The sequence below is a fragment of the Saccopteryx leptura genome, chromosome 3, assembly GCF_036850995.1.
Source record: "Saccopteryx leptura isolate mSacLep1 chromosome 3, mSacLep1_pri_phased_curated, whole genome shotgun sequence".
Classification (NCBI taxonomy): Eukaryota; Metazoa; Chordata; class Mammalia; order Chiroptera; family Emballonuridae; genus Saccopteryx; species Saccopteryx leptura.
This window is the reverse complement of record NC_089505.1, coordinates 308731404-308746119: the sequence shown is the minus strand read 5'-3', so window position 1 is coordinate 308746119 and position 14716 is coordinate 308731404. Positions and strand designations below refer to the sequence as shown.

General features: G+C 36.8%; 1 protein-coding gene across 1 annotated transcript in view; it reads right to left on the bottom strand.

The window, feature by feature from the left end:
- Positions 1-646: 646 nt before the first annotated feature.
- The window catches only part of VCPIP1 (valosin containing protein interacting protein 1), a 34125-nt gene continuing 20055 nt past the window's right edge, over positions 647-14716 (bottom strand). The window contains exon 3 of the mRNA XM_066378940.1: positions 647-5663. Coding sequence (XP_066235037.1) covers positions 4804-5663 — 860 coding nt within the window. The 3' untranslated portion in view covers positions 647-4803. The remainder of the gene's footprint in view (positions 5664-14716) is intronic.

Genomic DNA, 14716 nt, shown 5'->3' with positions numbered 1-14716 from the left:
AATTACTGTCCCTATAGGATAACCCATTTAAGGAAGCATTAAAAAAACTTATTACACTAAGAATTCCTTTATAAATTATATCTTCATGCATAATAATACTGAAGTGTAATACCAGGAAACTAAAATATTATTTTAAAAAGCTAATGTGGAAAAGTTGAGGGGGAAATCAGTATGTATTTTATTTTATTTTATTATTGATATGAAAGAAAACTACAAATACTGTACAGTGAGGTGTGCTGTACAACACTATAGTTATATAAACTATTACCAATTATTTGTCAAATTTAATATATACAATCACAAAATCAGAAAATAATGGGTAACAGCCAGTGCCTTAGGGATGATGTAACATCTATACTATGTTATTGAGCAGTTAAAGCACTTGTTATTTTTTCCAAATATTTACACTATTACTACTTATTTTAACATATTCTAAATAGCATTTCCCTCCAAAAAGTAGACTCTCCAGCTCTTGGCACTAATTCTTAAAGGCAAATAAACCTGAAAATACTGATAACCTTTTCAGTCTTTTATTGCTCCACCACAGGCATAAAGGCTCAGGAAGGGACTTGTGCATTCTAAAGAAATGTTTGCAATACCTTAAAATTTTAAATACTAAGTAATTGATACTCACAAGCAGATAACATCAACTAGAACTTTTTTTACTAGTTTTCCTTTCTTTTACAAGAGAATAATCATTGTATTAATATTATACTACAAAAGCATGTAGACTCCATAATTTAAAAAATTAAATGTCAGATATACAAGTAATGGCATTTTCTCCAATAATTCACAATTTTTACAATTTCTAGTTTGGAACAAACGTTAAAATTCCCACGATTTAAGTATTATTAAATATGAATTGCAACACTTAGCATCTCAAAGAATTATTTGAGAATGACAGAACTTACAATGAACTATAAATCTTACATTAGTCATATAGCTCCCCTTTGTTTTTTTATGTTTTATTTATTGATTTTTGAGAGAGAAAGGTGGAGGGGAAGAGTGGGAAGCATCAACTGATACGGTATGTGCCTTGACCAGACAAGCCAGGGGTCCCAAACTGGCAACCTCAGCATTCCAGGTCCATACACTGCACCACCACAGGTCAGGCTGTTATTTAATTTCTTAAGTAAACATTCTACTATGGTATGTTTTCAAGTGAATAGTTCTGGTTTGAAAATTTAACTTTTTATACTAATTGTGAAGAGCTTTGAGGTTGTACAATTTTGTTAAATTATATAAAAAACATGAAATATAGGATATGTCTACCCAACTTAGAGCATGTACCTCACTACTTACTATTATAAAAGGTCATTTTAAATTTCAATTAGGATGAGTAGAGTTTAACCTGATTTTGCAGTCTTTTATGAAATCTTAATATGGAAACCTTGTTTTGAGAACGATGAAACTTAAAATCTGCTCTGCCATATTTAAAGTATGGGCCAATTAAAATTCCTGTTGACAAATACAGAAGTATACTTACTGATATTCTGAAATAAACATTTTATGATATTGTCATTATTTTGACCAAATCATAATTAAAGACGGAAGTTCCAAGTTTATTTCACATCTAAATATTAGTTATTAGTGAGGTCTAAATTTTTTGAGAAATGTACACTAGCCACCAGTATTACTAGGTAACTAACTACGTAAACTACTTTTATAAACTTTGCATTTGGTGGCTAACATGGTATCAGTACAATTCTCAAAAACCTGTCATTAGTAGTATATGAATTTCTAGCAAGTGATCTTCCCTGAGGTAAGAGACCATATGCAAAAGTCTGCTCACTTCCAATTAAGTTAATACTCAAAGATAATGGCAATAAGGACCTGTGGCTGGGAATCATAGATGTTCTTCAGATTCCCAGTAGGCTTGATTGAAAAACCAAACTAAACATTTTCAGAAATTATATAGCAAATTTGCTATATTTCTCAGGTCATTATTCTAACATTTTCCAATAAAATATCTGAAACACAGTGAAAGAAGGTGAAATTGACCCTATGCGTGCCCTCTATTTCCTGAGTAACCATTCCCTTGGAGTTCATTATATCCTAGTTTATATGGAGCAGTTGTCTTGTTTTTCTTCAGTTTCAACCAGTTTCTCATTGCCAGTATTCTAGACATACACTATCTTCAATTCCACCTGGACTTTGGGTCATCAATTCAAACTTGGTATGATTAACTATAAAATAGATTACTGAAGGAAATAATTTACAATTTTACTACGACTTTCAGTGGAACATGCAAACAACTTACAGGATTGAATTATAATGTATAATGTTACATCTAAGGCTCAAAAATATTTTAACTGATTTATGATCTCTAACTTGGACTCAAAGTTGAGATGATCACAAATAGTAGTTCTAAAAAATAATCATTCTTTAGTCCTGCATTTGACTATAACCACATGGAAGGACAATGACATTTAAGAACTTAAATTCTGTTCTAAAATTTCTTTGTAAAGATGATACCTAGCCCACTTCTCAATAACCATAAATTACCCCAACCAAATTTCAGCAGCTTTAAAATAATTTCAAGAAATCTAATCATTCTCAGAATCAAGCCTTTTATTCTTTATCATGGGAGAACCCAAAACTATTATAATATTTATACCTAACAGGCTTCTAAATAGAATAGCTGTGGCAAAAGAAATCAATGGTGTTGTCAGAGATTAAGCCCTTCTAAATGTTGACAAGGTACATCCTAATTTGACTAAATGAAAGTATTTAGTAGGTCGATAAAATCTGTTTCTGGTATTTTTACATTACGCTATGAGTATATTTGTCAGTTATTAACTAAACATACCAAGCCACAGGTGAAGAGAATACTTGTTAAAGAAAAGGTGATTGTGTCATTTACCTGGAAACAGTGCATTTGCTTGTTAAAGTTTTCTTGTATTTAAACTAAAAAGGAGGGGGAGCATGTTTCAATGGCTGAAAAAGCCACAAATAATTATAGTGGTTAGTGATATTTGTAATTTTTAGTTTAATACACAGACGTTACCTATACTAACTAAACAGGAAATAGTATTTGGTAGCTGCAATTCTTTATGCAAAACTAGTGCACAATATAAAAGTTTTATATTTTCCTGCTGTTTAGATATAGAGCAAGATACTTGAAATTTAGAAGAAGCACAAAGATCAAATAAGGTTTAAAAAATGTGAGAATGTGATAAAACCCAAATATATACCTTGTTCAGATATCACCTGCAAATGTCTAGCTTCTCCATTCCTTATTCAAAATGGACTAGTAGATCATTTAGTAGGTGGATACAGTCAGAGGTACTTTCATGGAAAGAAAACCAAATCTCCCTTATTTGGAAACACAAGCTAAAAGTACTGTCTGTATTCCTTATGAATCAACAGGTTGATATTTTTAAACAACTGATAATATACTCTCTGGTGTGCATTTTCTTAGAATGTAAACACATTCCTGCACCTGTTACATGTGCAAACAGAAACAGCCAGGCTTTGAATGCTCTAAATAAAAGATTGTATTAACAGACATTTGTCTTTCATTCATTCAAATTCAACTTAATTTCAGTGAACAGAAGGGAAAGATGGATTGAAATGTACATTTCAGAATACAGGTTTGCAAAATAGGATAAAATAGTGCAATGCCAATTCTCAGGATAAACCATTCTCTGTCTTCAAGGAATAAGCATGAAAACTGCTTCTTGAGGAAACTGGCACTAAAGATTTGATGAATACACTATTTAAACAAATGTCCAGTTGACCGGGGTATAATGCAGTAAAATTTGCATCGACATCCAAGTGAAGCTAACAAATAAAGAAAACCTTATGGACTCAAAGAAAAAAGAAAACAGTTTTGGTTCAAAGGGGGTCAAAGACACTTAACATATACAAGCTTAAATACCACTGATCAAAATTGTAGAACAATACAACCCATTTATAAAGATAAATTCTTATTTATAAATTGTCTGTGAATCTGACAAACTCTAAAAATTAGAGATTAGCTACTGCTACCATTACTTTTATGTTTTCTACCACACTTTGCAATCAACTTTTCTGCAAGATTAAAGAAAAAAAAATTGGTAGTACTTGACCAGGCCAGGATTCAAAAAATAATGGTAACATGTTATCAACAACAGAGCACACAATGGGCTGTGTTGGCTCAGACAGCAACATTACTGAATCACATTGACTTTATCATTCTAGAATAGATATTTTGCCCATAACCTTGCTCAAATCAGCAAAATGGTTTATCATTACACTCTATTCTCAAGATATCTTCACCAAAATACATATTTCTATGAATGTTTACATTCACAGAAATGTCAGGATCCCAGTGTCTAATAAATCCTTTTATGAATGTTAAGATACAATTTAGTTCAGATAACTTTCAAATCTACGTAAATCTTTGACATTCTAGTTCTAGTAAATATGTGGGATGGTTACTTTGATGACATCAACAGTAGCAAAATCTCATTTCCTAACCTTTTCAGAAATCAAACATATTTAGCAAGAGAATTTTCATGTTTGAAACATTTAAGACTTTCATGGAATTAAAATTACAAAGAACTTCCAGTGAAGCACATATATGGAAGAAACTCATCTCAGCAGATCTAATAACTAATTTCTAGGAATTCAGAGCCAGCCTGGGCAGCAGTATATTAAAAGCTATTGCCAATCACACACTTGCTATCATGCACTGAATAACAAGATATAATCTTTGAATTATATACGTACAAGATATTTAATGACTAATCAAGTTATGTGGCCCAGCCAACAATTACATATTCACAATAAACATTCTGCCTTTATTAGCCTCTAATTAAATCAAGAATGATCCATTGGCTCAGTTGTGTTTGTCATCTCAGCATCTTGACTATCCATCTCTTCAGGCTCCTCCACGGAATTTCCCTTTTGTGCTTTTGACCTTGTGGCAAATGCTGCTCCCAGTGCCTCTGCCACACAACTATCAGTTGTCTCCGTATTCAAGTTTTCAGTGCCACCAGTTAAAGAAAAAGATTTAGGTAAGCCAGTCTGAAGACTCCCAGAATTTACAGAAGAACTCATAACTTCTCCTTTCCTTTGAGGAAGATCAGATGATGACTGCTCTGTACTTTGATCCCTCAAGTGCTTGTCCATTGACGCCTGAATAGAAGAAACCATTTCCTGCAATTTTTTTCGCTGGGCCTCAACCAAATCAGGATCAAGCTGCCTGCCGTCTCTCACTGTAACTACTCCAGGAGCTATTCGAATAAGCTCACTGTTACTATGTGCAGCTGTGAATACAGAAGGCTCTGTTTTAATGGAACTACTACTAAAGTCTGTCCCTGTGTTATGCTTCCTTACAGCTGGAGTTTCCCTAGCTTGTGGGTTACTGGATGCAGTTCCTAGAGAATGCCCTTTTCCCTGAAAGGCAGTTACATTATGAAGTTGCTCAGATTTCTTTTTCACTACTCCACCACTACCTAGTTTTAATAGTCCGTGTGAAGGACTTGATTCCCTACTTCTTGTAGTAGCCTCTGCTCGAACCTGACTTACAGCCTCTTTAACTAAGTCTTCAACATCAGGACCGATGGGGAAATGTCCTGCAGCATCCACACACAACTCCAATCTATCTTCAGAAGCATTATAGACAAAGGTTTTGCCAGGCAGATGTGGAAAAGTACAATGCTTGCCATCAACCATACCTAAAAAGGGGGAAAAGATATTTAACATTAAAATGTTATTTAAAAAGTATAGTAAGGACAATTTTAGGTAAAATGTAAATTTTCAATAATTCAAAGATAACAGCTTTTAAAACAAAGTTAATTAGAAAATAATGTACTTATTAATAGAATTTACTACTACTACAAAAAGAAACACAGACCTTAAAGTAGTACCCCAGGGGATGTTCAGTAGAATATATTATTTTTTGCCTGACCAGGAGGTGGCACAGTGGATAGAGCATCGGATTGGGACTCAGAGAGGACCCAGGTTTGAAACCCCGAGGTCGCTTGAGTACGGGCTAACCAGCTTGAGCGCAGGGTCGCTGGCTTGAGCGTGGGATCATAGACATGACCCCATGGCCGCTGGCTTGAACCCAAAAATCACTGGCTTAAGCCCAAGGTTTCTGGCTTGAGCAAGGGGTTACTCGCTCTGCTGTAGCCCCCCCCCCCCATCAAGGCACATATGAGAAAGCAATCAATGTATAACTAAGATGCTGCAATGAAGAATTGATGCTTCTCATCTCTCTCCCTTCCTGCCTGTCTGTCCCTGTCTGTCCCTCTCTCTGTCTCTCTCACAGAAAAAAAATAAAAGATACTATTTTTGAATTGTGCGTATATAAAAGAATGTCCTTGTTTCTAAAAGATACTTGTTGAATAATTAAAAGCAAAATGTCACAATGCCTTTAATTAAACCCTCAAATGGCTCAGCAAAATATATACACATATTACCTACATATTGGTATAGAGCAACATAAAATAAATATGGCTAAATGGATACACACACACACATACACACACACACACACACACACGTCATTAACCTATCACAAAGTTAGGAAAGGGGCTTGAAACAAACTGCTGAGTTGTAAGGAAAAATACCAGCAATAGTGTTAGTAAAGCAGTAATAAAATATACTTTCATTTACTAAAATTCAAATTATAAACTTTGTAAAAATATCTGTTAGGGCAAAGTGTTACACAGCATGTTAATCAGTTTAAGTAATTCTACTGAATTTTAAAAATACCAGAATAAAAGTTATTTACTCAGTATGACATATATATTCACAAATATATAAAAAATACGAACTTTCAAAATAAGATATTCCATAGTTAAAGTAGTCTTTATGAAGCACAAGCAGGAAGCTAAGATTAACGCACTGTTTCTTCAGTATAATTGTAAGACATGTCAGTATATTGTGACACTTGATCATAATAAATTAAAAGTATTTTATTCAATTTAATTTCTTTGCAATAGTTCTATTTCATGTTACTATTCTTATTCCTCTCTGGTAGATCAGAACCAACAAAAAAAGCCTGAGTTATGGATGTTCCTCAAATTTATTTCTGCAATTTACTTCTGATAGTCAACAAATGCAGCAGTACATGACAATTTTAAAGCAGGCTTCTCTTGATTTTCTAGTTGAGCAGTTTGGTCTTGCTATATGGTATTTAAAAAATTTACACTTTTTGCAGCCTGAGTATAAAAAATTGCATGTTTTAAAATACAATTTATTTTATTTATTTATTTTTTAGGTGAGAGGAGGGGAGATAGTGAGGCAGACTCCCACATGCACCCCAATCGAAATCCACCCAGCAACCCCATGTGGGGCCGAGGCTCAAGTACCAAGCTATTTATAGTGCCTGAAGCTGATGCACTCCAACAGAGCTATCCTCAGTGCCTGGGGTCCTGCTGGAACCAATTGAGCCACTGGCTGTGGGAAAGAAAGAAGGATAGAATGGAGAGAAGCAGATGGTCACTTCTCCTGTGTGCCCTGACTAGGAATCAAATCTGGGACATCCATACGCCGGCACTTGCTCTATCCATTGAGCCACTGGTCAGGGCACATCTTTACATTTTAAATTTGTCACTGAGTATACTCCCAAGTATGCAAAAATAAAGGTTTTTAATTTTATAAAACAACAGATTTTCTGTTAAAAGCAAGATGAAATGAGAACTTTTAATAATGTATGGTACACATGGGTATGTGTATGGCAAAACAAAGTCAAATGCAAGCTAGTTAAAAAGATATTGTTAGTAAGGTTATACAAATTTGGGAGGGGGGATGAGTAAACTTTGGAATGTTTTGTGGGCACTTAGGTCATCTTCAGTTTTGTAGGTTAAGAATAGTAAAAAAAAAATTACTGAAAAAGATAAGAGTGAGTCTAATGTTTCTCATTGTGAATATTCCAAATAACCAGAGAACAGAACTAAAATGCAAATGAATAACATACAGTAATTTCAAATACACATTCAACTCAATGGTACATGAAGTATCAGTGAATAAAAATCCAACTAGACTGTCTTCTTGGCACATTTTTGGCTGAGATAAATGGCAAAAATTGACATACAGCCTGACCAGGCTGTGGTGCAGTGGACATAGTATCGGACTGGGATGCAAAGGACCCAGGTTTGAGACCCCGAGGTTGCCAGCTTGAGCACAGGCTCATCTGTTTTTTTGTTTGTTTGTTTTTAAATTTATTTTTATTTTATTCATTTTAGAGAGGAGAGAGAAAGGAAGAGAGAGAGACAGAGAGGGAGAGAGAGAGGAGAGACAGAGAGAGAAGGTGGGGAGGAGCTGAAAGCATCAACTCCCATATGTGCCTTGACCAGGCAAGCCCAGGGTTTTGAACCGGCGACCTCAGCATTTCCAGGTCGACGCTTTATCCACTGCGCCACCACAGGTCAGGCCACAGGCTCATCTGGTTTGAGCAAAGCTCACCAGCTTGGACCCAAGGTCGCTGGCTCGAGCAAGCGATTACCCGGTCTGCTAAAGTCCTGCGGTCAAGGCACATATGAGAAAGCAATCAATGAACAACTAAGGTGTTGCAACGAAAAACTGATGATTGATGCTTCTCATCTCTCTCTGTTCCTGTCTGTCTGTCCCTATCTATCCCTCTCTCTGACTCTCTCTCTGTTAAAAAAAAAAAAAAAAGACATACAAAAATTAAAATCAGAAATGTGGTTTAAATAGCTCCTTTCAGGGTACAACCCTGGAATCAGTTTACCGTCTACTAATCCCCTACACCTCGGAGATTGTAAACCACAGCTCAGGAAAAAATGGTGGCAAAGAAGAGAATTTTGAAGTAAGGTCAGAGACCTACCTAGGCAAAGCTTTTAAACATTCAATTTAATAGATAACATCTATTGAGACTCACTATATACCAGGAACTAAAATAAACCCTGATGATTAAAAAAATACAATGTTATTCTTAGGATATTGACATAAAAAGATCATTATAATTCAATGAGATAAGTCTAATGATGGGTATACTACTCATTTCACTGATTATTTCAGGATTAATTTGGAAAACATGCAAAGCATATAACAAATTGTATAATATAAATAAGGCAATTAATAGTTCATTCCTCTACTAGATCAAAATGGTTTTGTCATTGTTTCCAGGCTGCTATTTTGATGCTTTCCTTTGGCTATCCCTGGAAAGAATTATAGTCCCACACATGTTCATCACCGTATCATTTACAATAGAGCACCTGAAACAGTATAAGTGGTCAACAAGAAGAGAATGATTATGGTCTCTCAACCTGACAGAAGAAATATGCAGCTATTACTATTCATTAAAAGATTAAATAAGAAACCTATGATGTCTCATAATAGACAGTAAAATGTGCATGATAGTAAAACAGCAGGAAACAAATCTAGGTACTATAATTACAATCATGCCAAAAAAGTATGTGTAAGATAAATATTTTTAATTTAAGGTGCTGTTTCTCATTTCTATAATTTCTAGACTGTTTACATTATTTAAAAACTTAAAATGTGCATTAAAAATCGGTGCAAATACTTTGAGTGTTGTCATAACTTAGATAATCTTCTGAATTTTAAGACTCAAGGTGTATTAAAATTTTTGTATCACATATCAACAATTCCATTACACATACAACCAAAAGACATGTATATTAATAATTATAGCTACATTTTTCTTCACATCAAAAAACTGTAAACTACCCAAAAGTGCATCAGAACAATGAATTATATTAAAATGATACATTAGCATACTATGGAACCATGAAAATGAACTATAATTGAACCCATCAACATGAATGAATCTGAAAAAGTACTGCATAAAAGAAGTCACAGAGAAAGTATATAGCATAATTCCATTTTTATAAAGCTCAAATACAAGCAAAACTGAATACTATAAGTTAAAAAATATCTGTGCAAGAGTTAAAACTAAATTACCTACTCATCTCCTGCATTTATCTCTGTATAAAGACCTGCAATGAAATTTACTACATTTATGCAAATTAATTGTAATTTACCTTTCTAAATATAAAGAACAAGAATATTAACAGTTTCATTTAATTATACTGGGCAATATTTCTGTTCAAATGTAGACATACTATCTATCAGGGTAGATTTTAACAAAATAAGAGAAATATATTCTTTTCCAATTTTTAGAGGGTATGGGTTTTTGTTTGTAAGGAGGGCCTGATTCTTTGACCACAAGATAATAGTAATGATTTGCTACATGACTCTGTCCTAAAGAGAAAATTTTATCACAAATATTAGAATTGTATTTTGAAAAATAAAATAATTTTATGATGATCCATTTCAAATGGATGTATTATAGTCAACAGAATTTTAAATGCTGCTGCAAATAACAGCTAGAATTTAAATAACAAACATTAGCTAAGTATTTATTCAGTACCAGGCCCTTTGCTAACTGGTATATGTGCATGGCTTCATTTGATCTGAACTACAACCCTAAGATTATCATACCCACTTTACAAATAAACAAAAACTTAGAAGTCACACTGGGAGTAAGTGATAGAACTGAAATTTGATCTCAGATGTTCTTACTTCAGGAGCTCTAAACTACCTTCTAATAAGGATAAATACAACAGATAACATTTTAAAAAACAGACTCTGTTGCTTCTAGAACATATTGATTACCCCAAAAAACAACCCCAAACCCATTAGCAATCACTCTCATTACCGCCCCCAAGCCCACTCCCAGCCCTAGGCAACCACTGATTTACCCTGTCTCTCTAGTGTGCCTATTCTGTGACATTTCATATAAGTGGTCTTTTATGATGAGCTTGTTTTATGTAGTACATACTACTTTCAAAGTTCATATATGATGTAGTATGTACCAATACTCCATTCCTTTTTATTGCCAAATAATATTCCATTGTATGGTATTGCATCTTATGCCAGGTGATAGTAATTTGGGATGTTTCTACTTTTGACTATCCCCAGCAGTGTATGAGTTCCAACTTATCTACATTCTTGTCCACAGTTATTATCTGTCTTTCTGATTATAGTAATCCTAATGAATGTGAAGTATTATCTCATTGTGATTATGATTGGCATTTCCCTGACAGTTAATGATGCTGAGCATCAGTTCATGTGCTTATTGGCTATTTATGTATTTTCTTTGGAGAAATGTTTATTCAGATCCTTTGTCCATTTTAATTGGGTTTTTAAAATTCTTTTTGGATACAAATCTATCATCAGATACATAATATGCAAAAATATTTTCCCATTCTGTGGGTTGTCTTTCTTTTCACTTTCTTTTCTTTTTTTTTTTTTTTCCATTTTTCCGAAACTGGAAACGGGGAGGCAGTCAGACTCCCGCATGCCCCTGACCGGGATCCACCCGGCATGCCCACCAGGGGGCGATGCTCTGCCCATCTGGGGCATTGCTCTGTTGCATCCAGAGCCATTCTAGCGCCTGAGGCAGAGGCAACAGAGCCATCCTCAGCATCTGGGGCCACCTTTGCTCCAATGGAGCCTCAGCTGTGGGAGGGAAAGAGAGAGACAGAGAGGAAGGAGAGGGGGAAGGGTGGAGAAGCAGATGGGCACCTCTCCTGTGTGCCCTGGCCGAGAATCGAACCTGGGACTTCTGCACGCCAGGCCGACGCTCTACCACTGAGCCAAACGGCCAGGGCCTCTTTTCACTTTCTTTTTTTTTTTTTTTTTTTTTTTTTTTTTTTCATTTTTCTGAAGCTGGAAACAGGGAGAGACAGTCAGACAGACTCCCGCATGCGCCCGACCGGGATCCACCCGGCACGCCCACCATGGGGCGGCGCTCTGCCCACCAGGGGGCGATGCTCTGCCCATCCTGGGCGTCGCCATATTGCGACCAGAGCCACTCTAGCGCCTGGGGCAGAGGCTGAGGAGCCATCCCCAGCGCCCGGGCCATCTTTGCTCCAATGGAGCCTTGGCTGCGGGAGGGGAAGAGAGAGACAGAGAGGAAAGCGCGGCGGAGGGGTGGAGAAGCAAATGGGCGCTTCTCCTGTGTGCCCTGGCCGGGAATCGAACCCGGGTCCTCCGCACGCTAGGCCGACGCTCTACCGCTGAGCCAACCGGCCAGGGCCCTTTTCACTTTCTTGATGGTGTCCTTTGCAACACAAAAGTTTGCTTTTAATTTCTCTTTTTTCTTTTGATGCTTGTACTTTTGGTATCCTATCTATGGTTTTGCCTAATCCAAAGTCAAAATGTTTCACGCCTTTGTCTTTCTTCTTGTAAGATTTTTCTAGTGTTTGTTCTTATGTTCAGGTTTTTGATACAGTTTGAATTACTTTTGTATTTGGTGTGAGGTAGAGGTCAAATTTTCTTTCTTTTGCATGTGGACATACACTTGGTCCCAGTACCATTTATTAGAAAAACTACTCTTTCCCCCATTATCATAATCCTAATTTTTTTTTTTTTTTAATGAGAGAGATAGAAAGACAGAGAGGAAGGGAGAGAGATGAGAAGCATCAAGTCATAGTTGTGGCACCTTAGTTTTCATCAATTGATTCTCATATGTGCCTCGATCTGGGGGCTCAAGCCAAGCCAGTGACCCCTCACTCAAGCCAATAACCTTGGTCTCAAGCCAGCAACCTTAGGCTTCATGCCAACAACCTTTGGACTCAAGCCAGTGACCAGGAAGTTAAGTCTATGATTCCATGCTTAAGCTAGTGACCCCGCGCACAAGGTGGTGAGCCTGCATTCAAGCCGGATGAGCCTGCACTCAGCCGGCAACCTCACTCTATCCACTGTACCACCACCTGGTCAGGCATACTCAATCCTAATTAAATACTAACTTTTAAAAAACCATTAACTGGTATCAATATATTTCAGAAGGGAGATGAAGTGAAAGATGAAAAGCAGCCTGACCAGGCAGTGGCCCAGTAGATAAGAGTGTCAGACTGGGATGCAGAGGACCCAGGTTTGCAACCCTGAGGTCACTGGCTTGAGTGCAGCCTCATCCGGCTTGAATGTGGGCTCACCAGCTTGAGCGCAGGGTCACTGGCTTGAGCATGGGATCATAGAGATGACCCCATGGTCGCTGGCTTGAGCCCAAGGTCACTTGCTTGAAGCCCAAGGTCGCTGGCTTGAGCAAGGGGTCACTCACTCTGCTGTAGCCCCCGGTCAAGGCACATATGAAAAAGCAATCAATGAACAACTAAGGAGCCGCAATAAAGAATCGATGTTTCCCATCTCTCTCCCTTCCTGTCAGTCTGTCCCTATCTTTCCATCTCTGTCTCAGTCACAAAAAAAAAGATGGAAAGTAAAAGGATGTAGAAAAGGAGGTGTCAGAGGGAAATTTAAAGCTTTAAATGCTTACATTAAAATAAAAACTTTATAATCAATAATTTAAGTTTCTACTTAAACTAAAAAGAAGAGTGTAAATTAACCACAATGCAAGCATAAAAAAGGAAAAAATAAAGGGCATAAATCAGTAAAACTGAAATCAGAAAAACAATAACAAAAACCTATGAAATTAAAACCTGTTTCTTTGAAAAGATCAATAAAACTGAGAGATCATTAACTGGACTGGTCAGCAAAACATAAGAGGGACAAAACAAGAGAGATACAATATCAGAAATGAAAGAGCTATAGGCCGAAAAGACATTAATGATAGTAAGAGAACATTATAAATAATATTATGCCAATAAAACTGATAACTTGGATAAAATAGATTTTTTCAAAGACAAAAGTAACAAAGTTTACTAAAGAAGAAAGGGATAGCCTGACCAGGCCAGGGTGCAGTGGATAGAGCATCAACAGACTGGGACAGGGAGGATCCAGGTTCAAAATCGAGGTCACTGGCTTGAGCGCGGGCTCATCCGGCTTGAGCACGGGCTCACCAGCTTGAGTGCGAGATCGCTGGCTTGAGCGTGGGATCATAGACATGACCCCATGGTCGCTGGCTTGAGCCCAAGGTCACTGGCTTGAGCAAGGGGTCACTAGCTCTACTGTAGCCCCCTGGTCAAGGCACATATGGGGGAAGCAATCAATGAACAACTAAGGAGACGCAACAAATTTTGATGCTTCTCATCTCTCTCCCTCCCTGCCTGTCTGTCCCTATCTGTCCCTCTCTCTGTCTCTCTCTGTCTCTGTCTGTCTCTCTCTCTCTCTCTCTCACACACACACACACACACAAAAGACGAAGATAGGGATAGCCTGACCTATAGTGGCACAGTGGATAAAGCATTGATCTAGAATGCTGAAGTTGCTGGTTCAAAACCCTGGGCTTACCAGGTCAAGGTAGAGGAGAGAAGCAACCGCTACAAGTTGATACTTCCCACTCCTCCCCCATTTCTCTTTCTCTCCTCTCTAAAAAAAAAAATCAATAAATTAATTCTTAAAAAAATAAGAAGAAAGGGATAACCTTAGAAGGTTACAACTCTGTGAAGTTATTAGGCATAACTCTATTAAGAAGTTAAATTTGTAGCTAAAAATTATCTAACAAAGAAAACTCCAAGCACAAATGGCTTCACTGGAAAATTCTACCAAACATTTAAGAAAAAGAATATTAAAACTATTACAATATCTACCAGAAAACAGAAGAGGAATGATCACTTCCCAATTCTATTTTATGAAGCCAGCACTATCCTGATTATACAGACATTAAAAGGAAAGTACAAGCCCTGGCAGGTTGGCTCAGCGGTAGAGCGTTGGCCCAGCATGTGGAAGTCCTGAGTTTAATTCCCGGTCAGGGCACACAGGAGAAGCATCCATCTGTTTCTCCACCCTTCCCCCTTTCCTTCCTCTCTGTCTCTCTCTTCCCCTCCACAGCCAA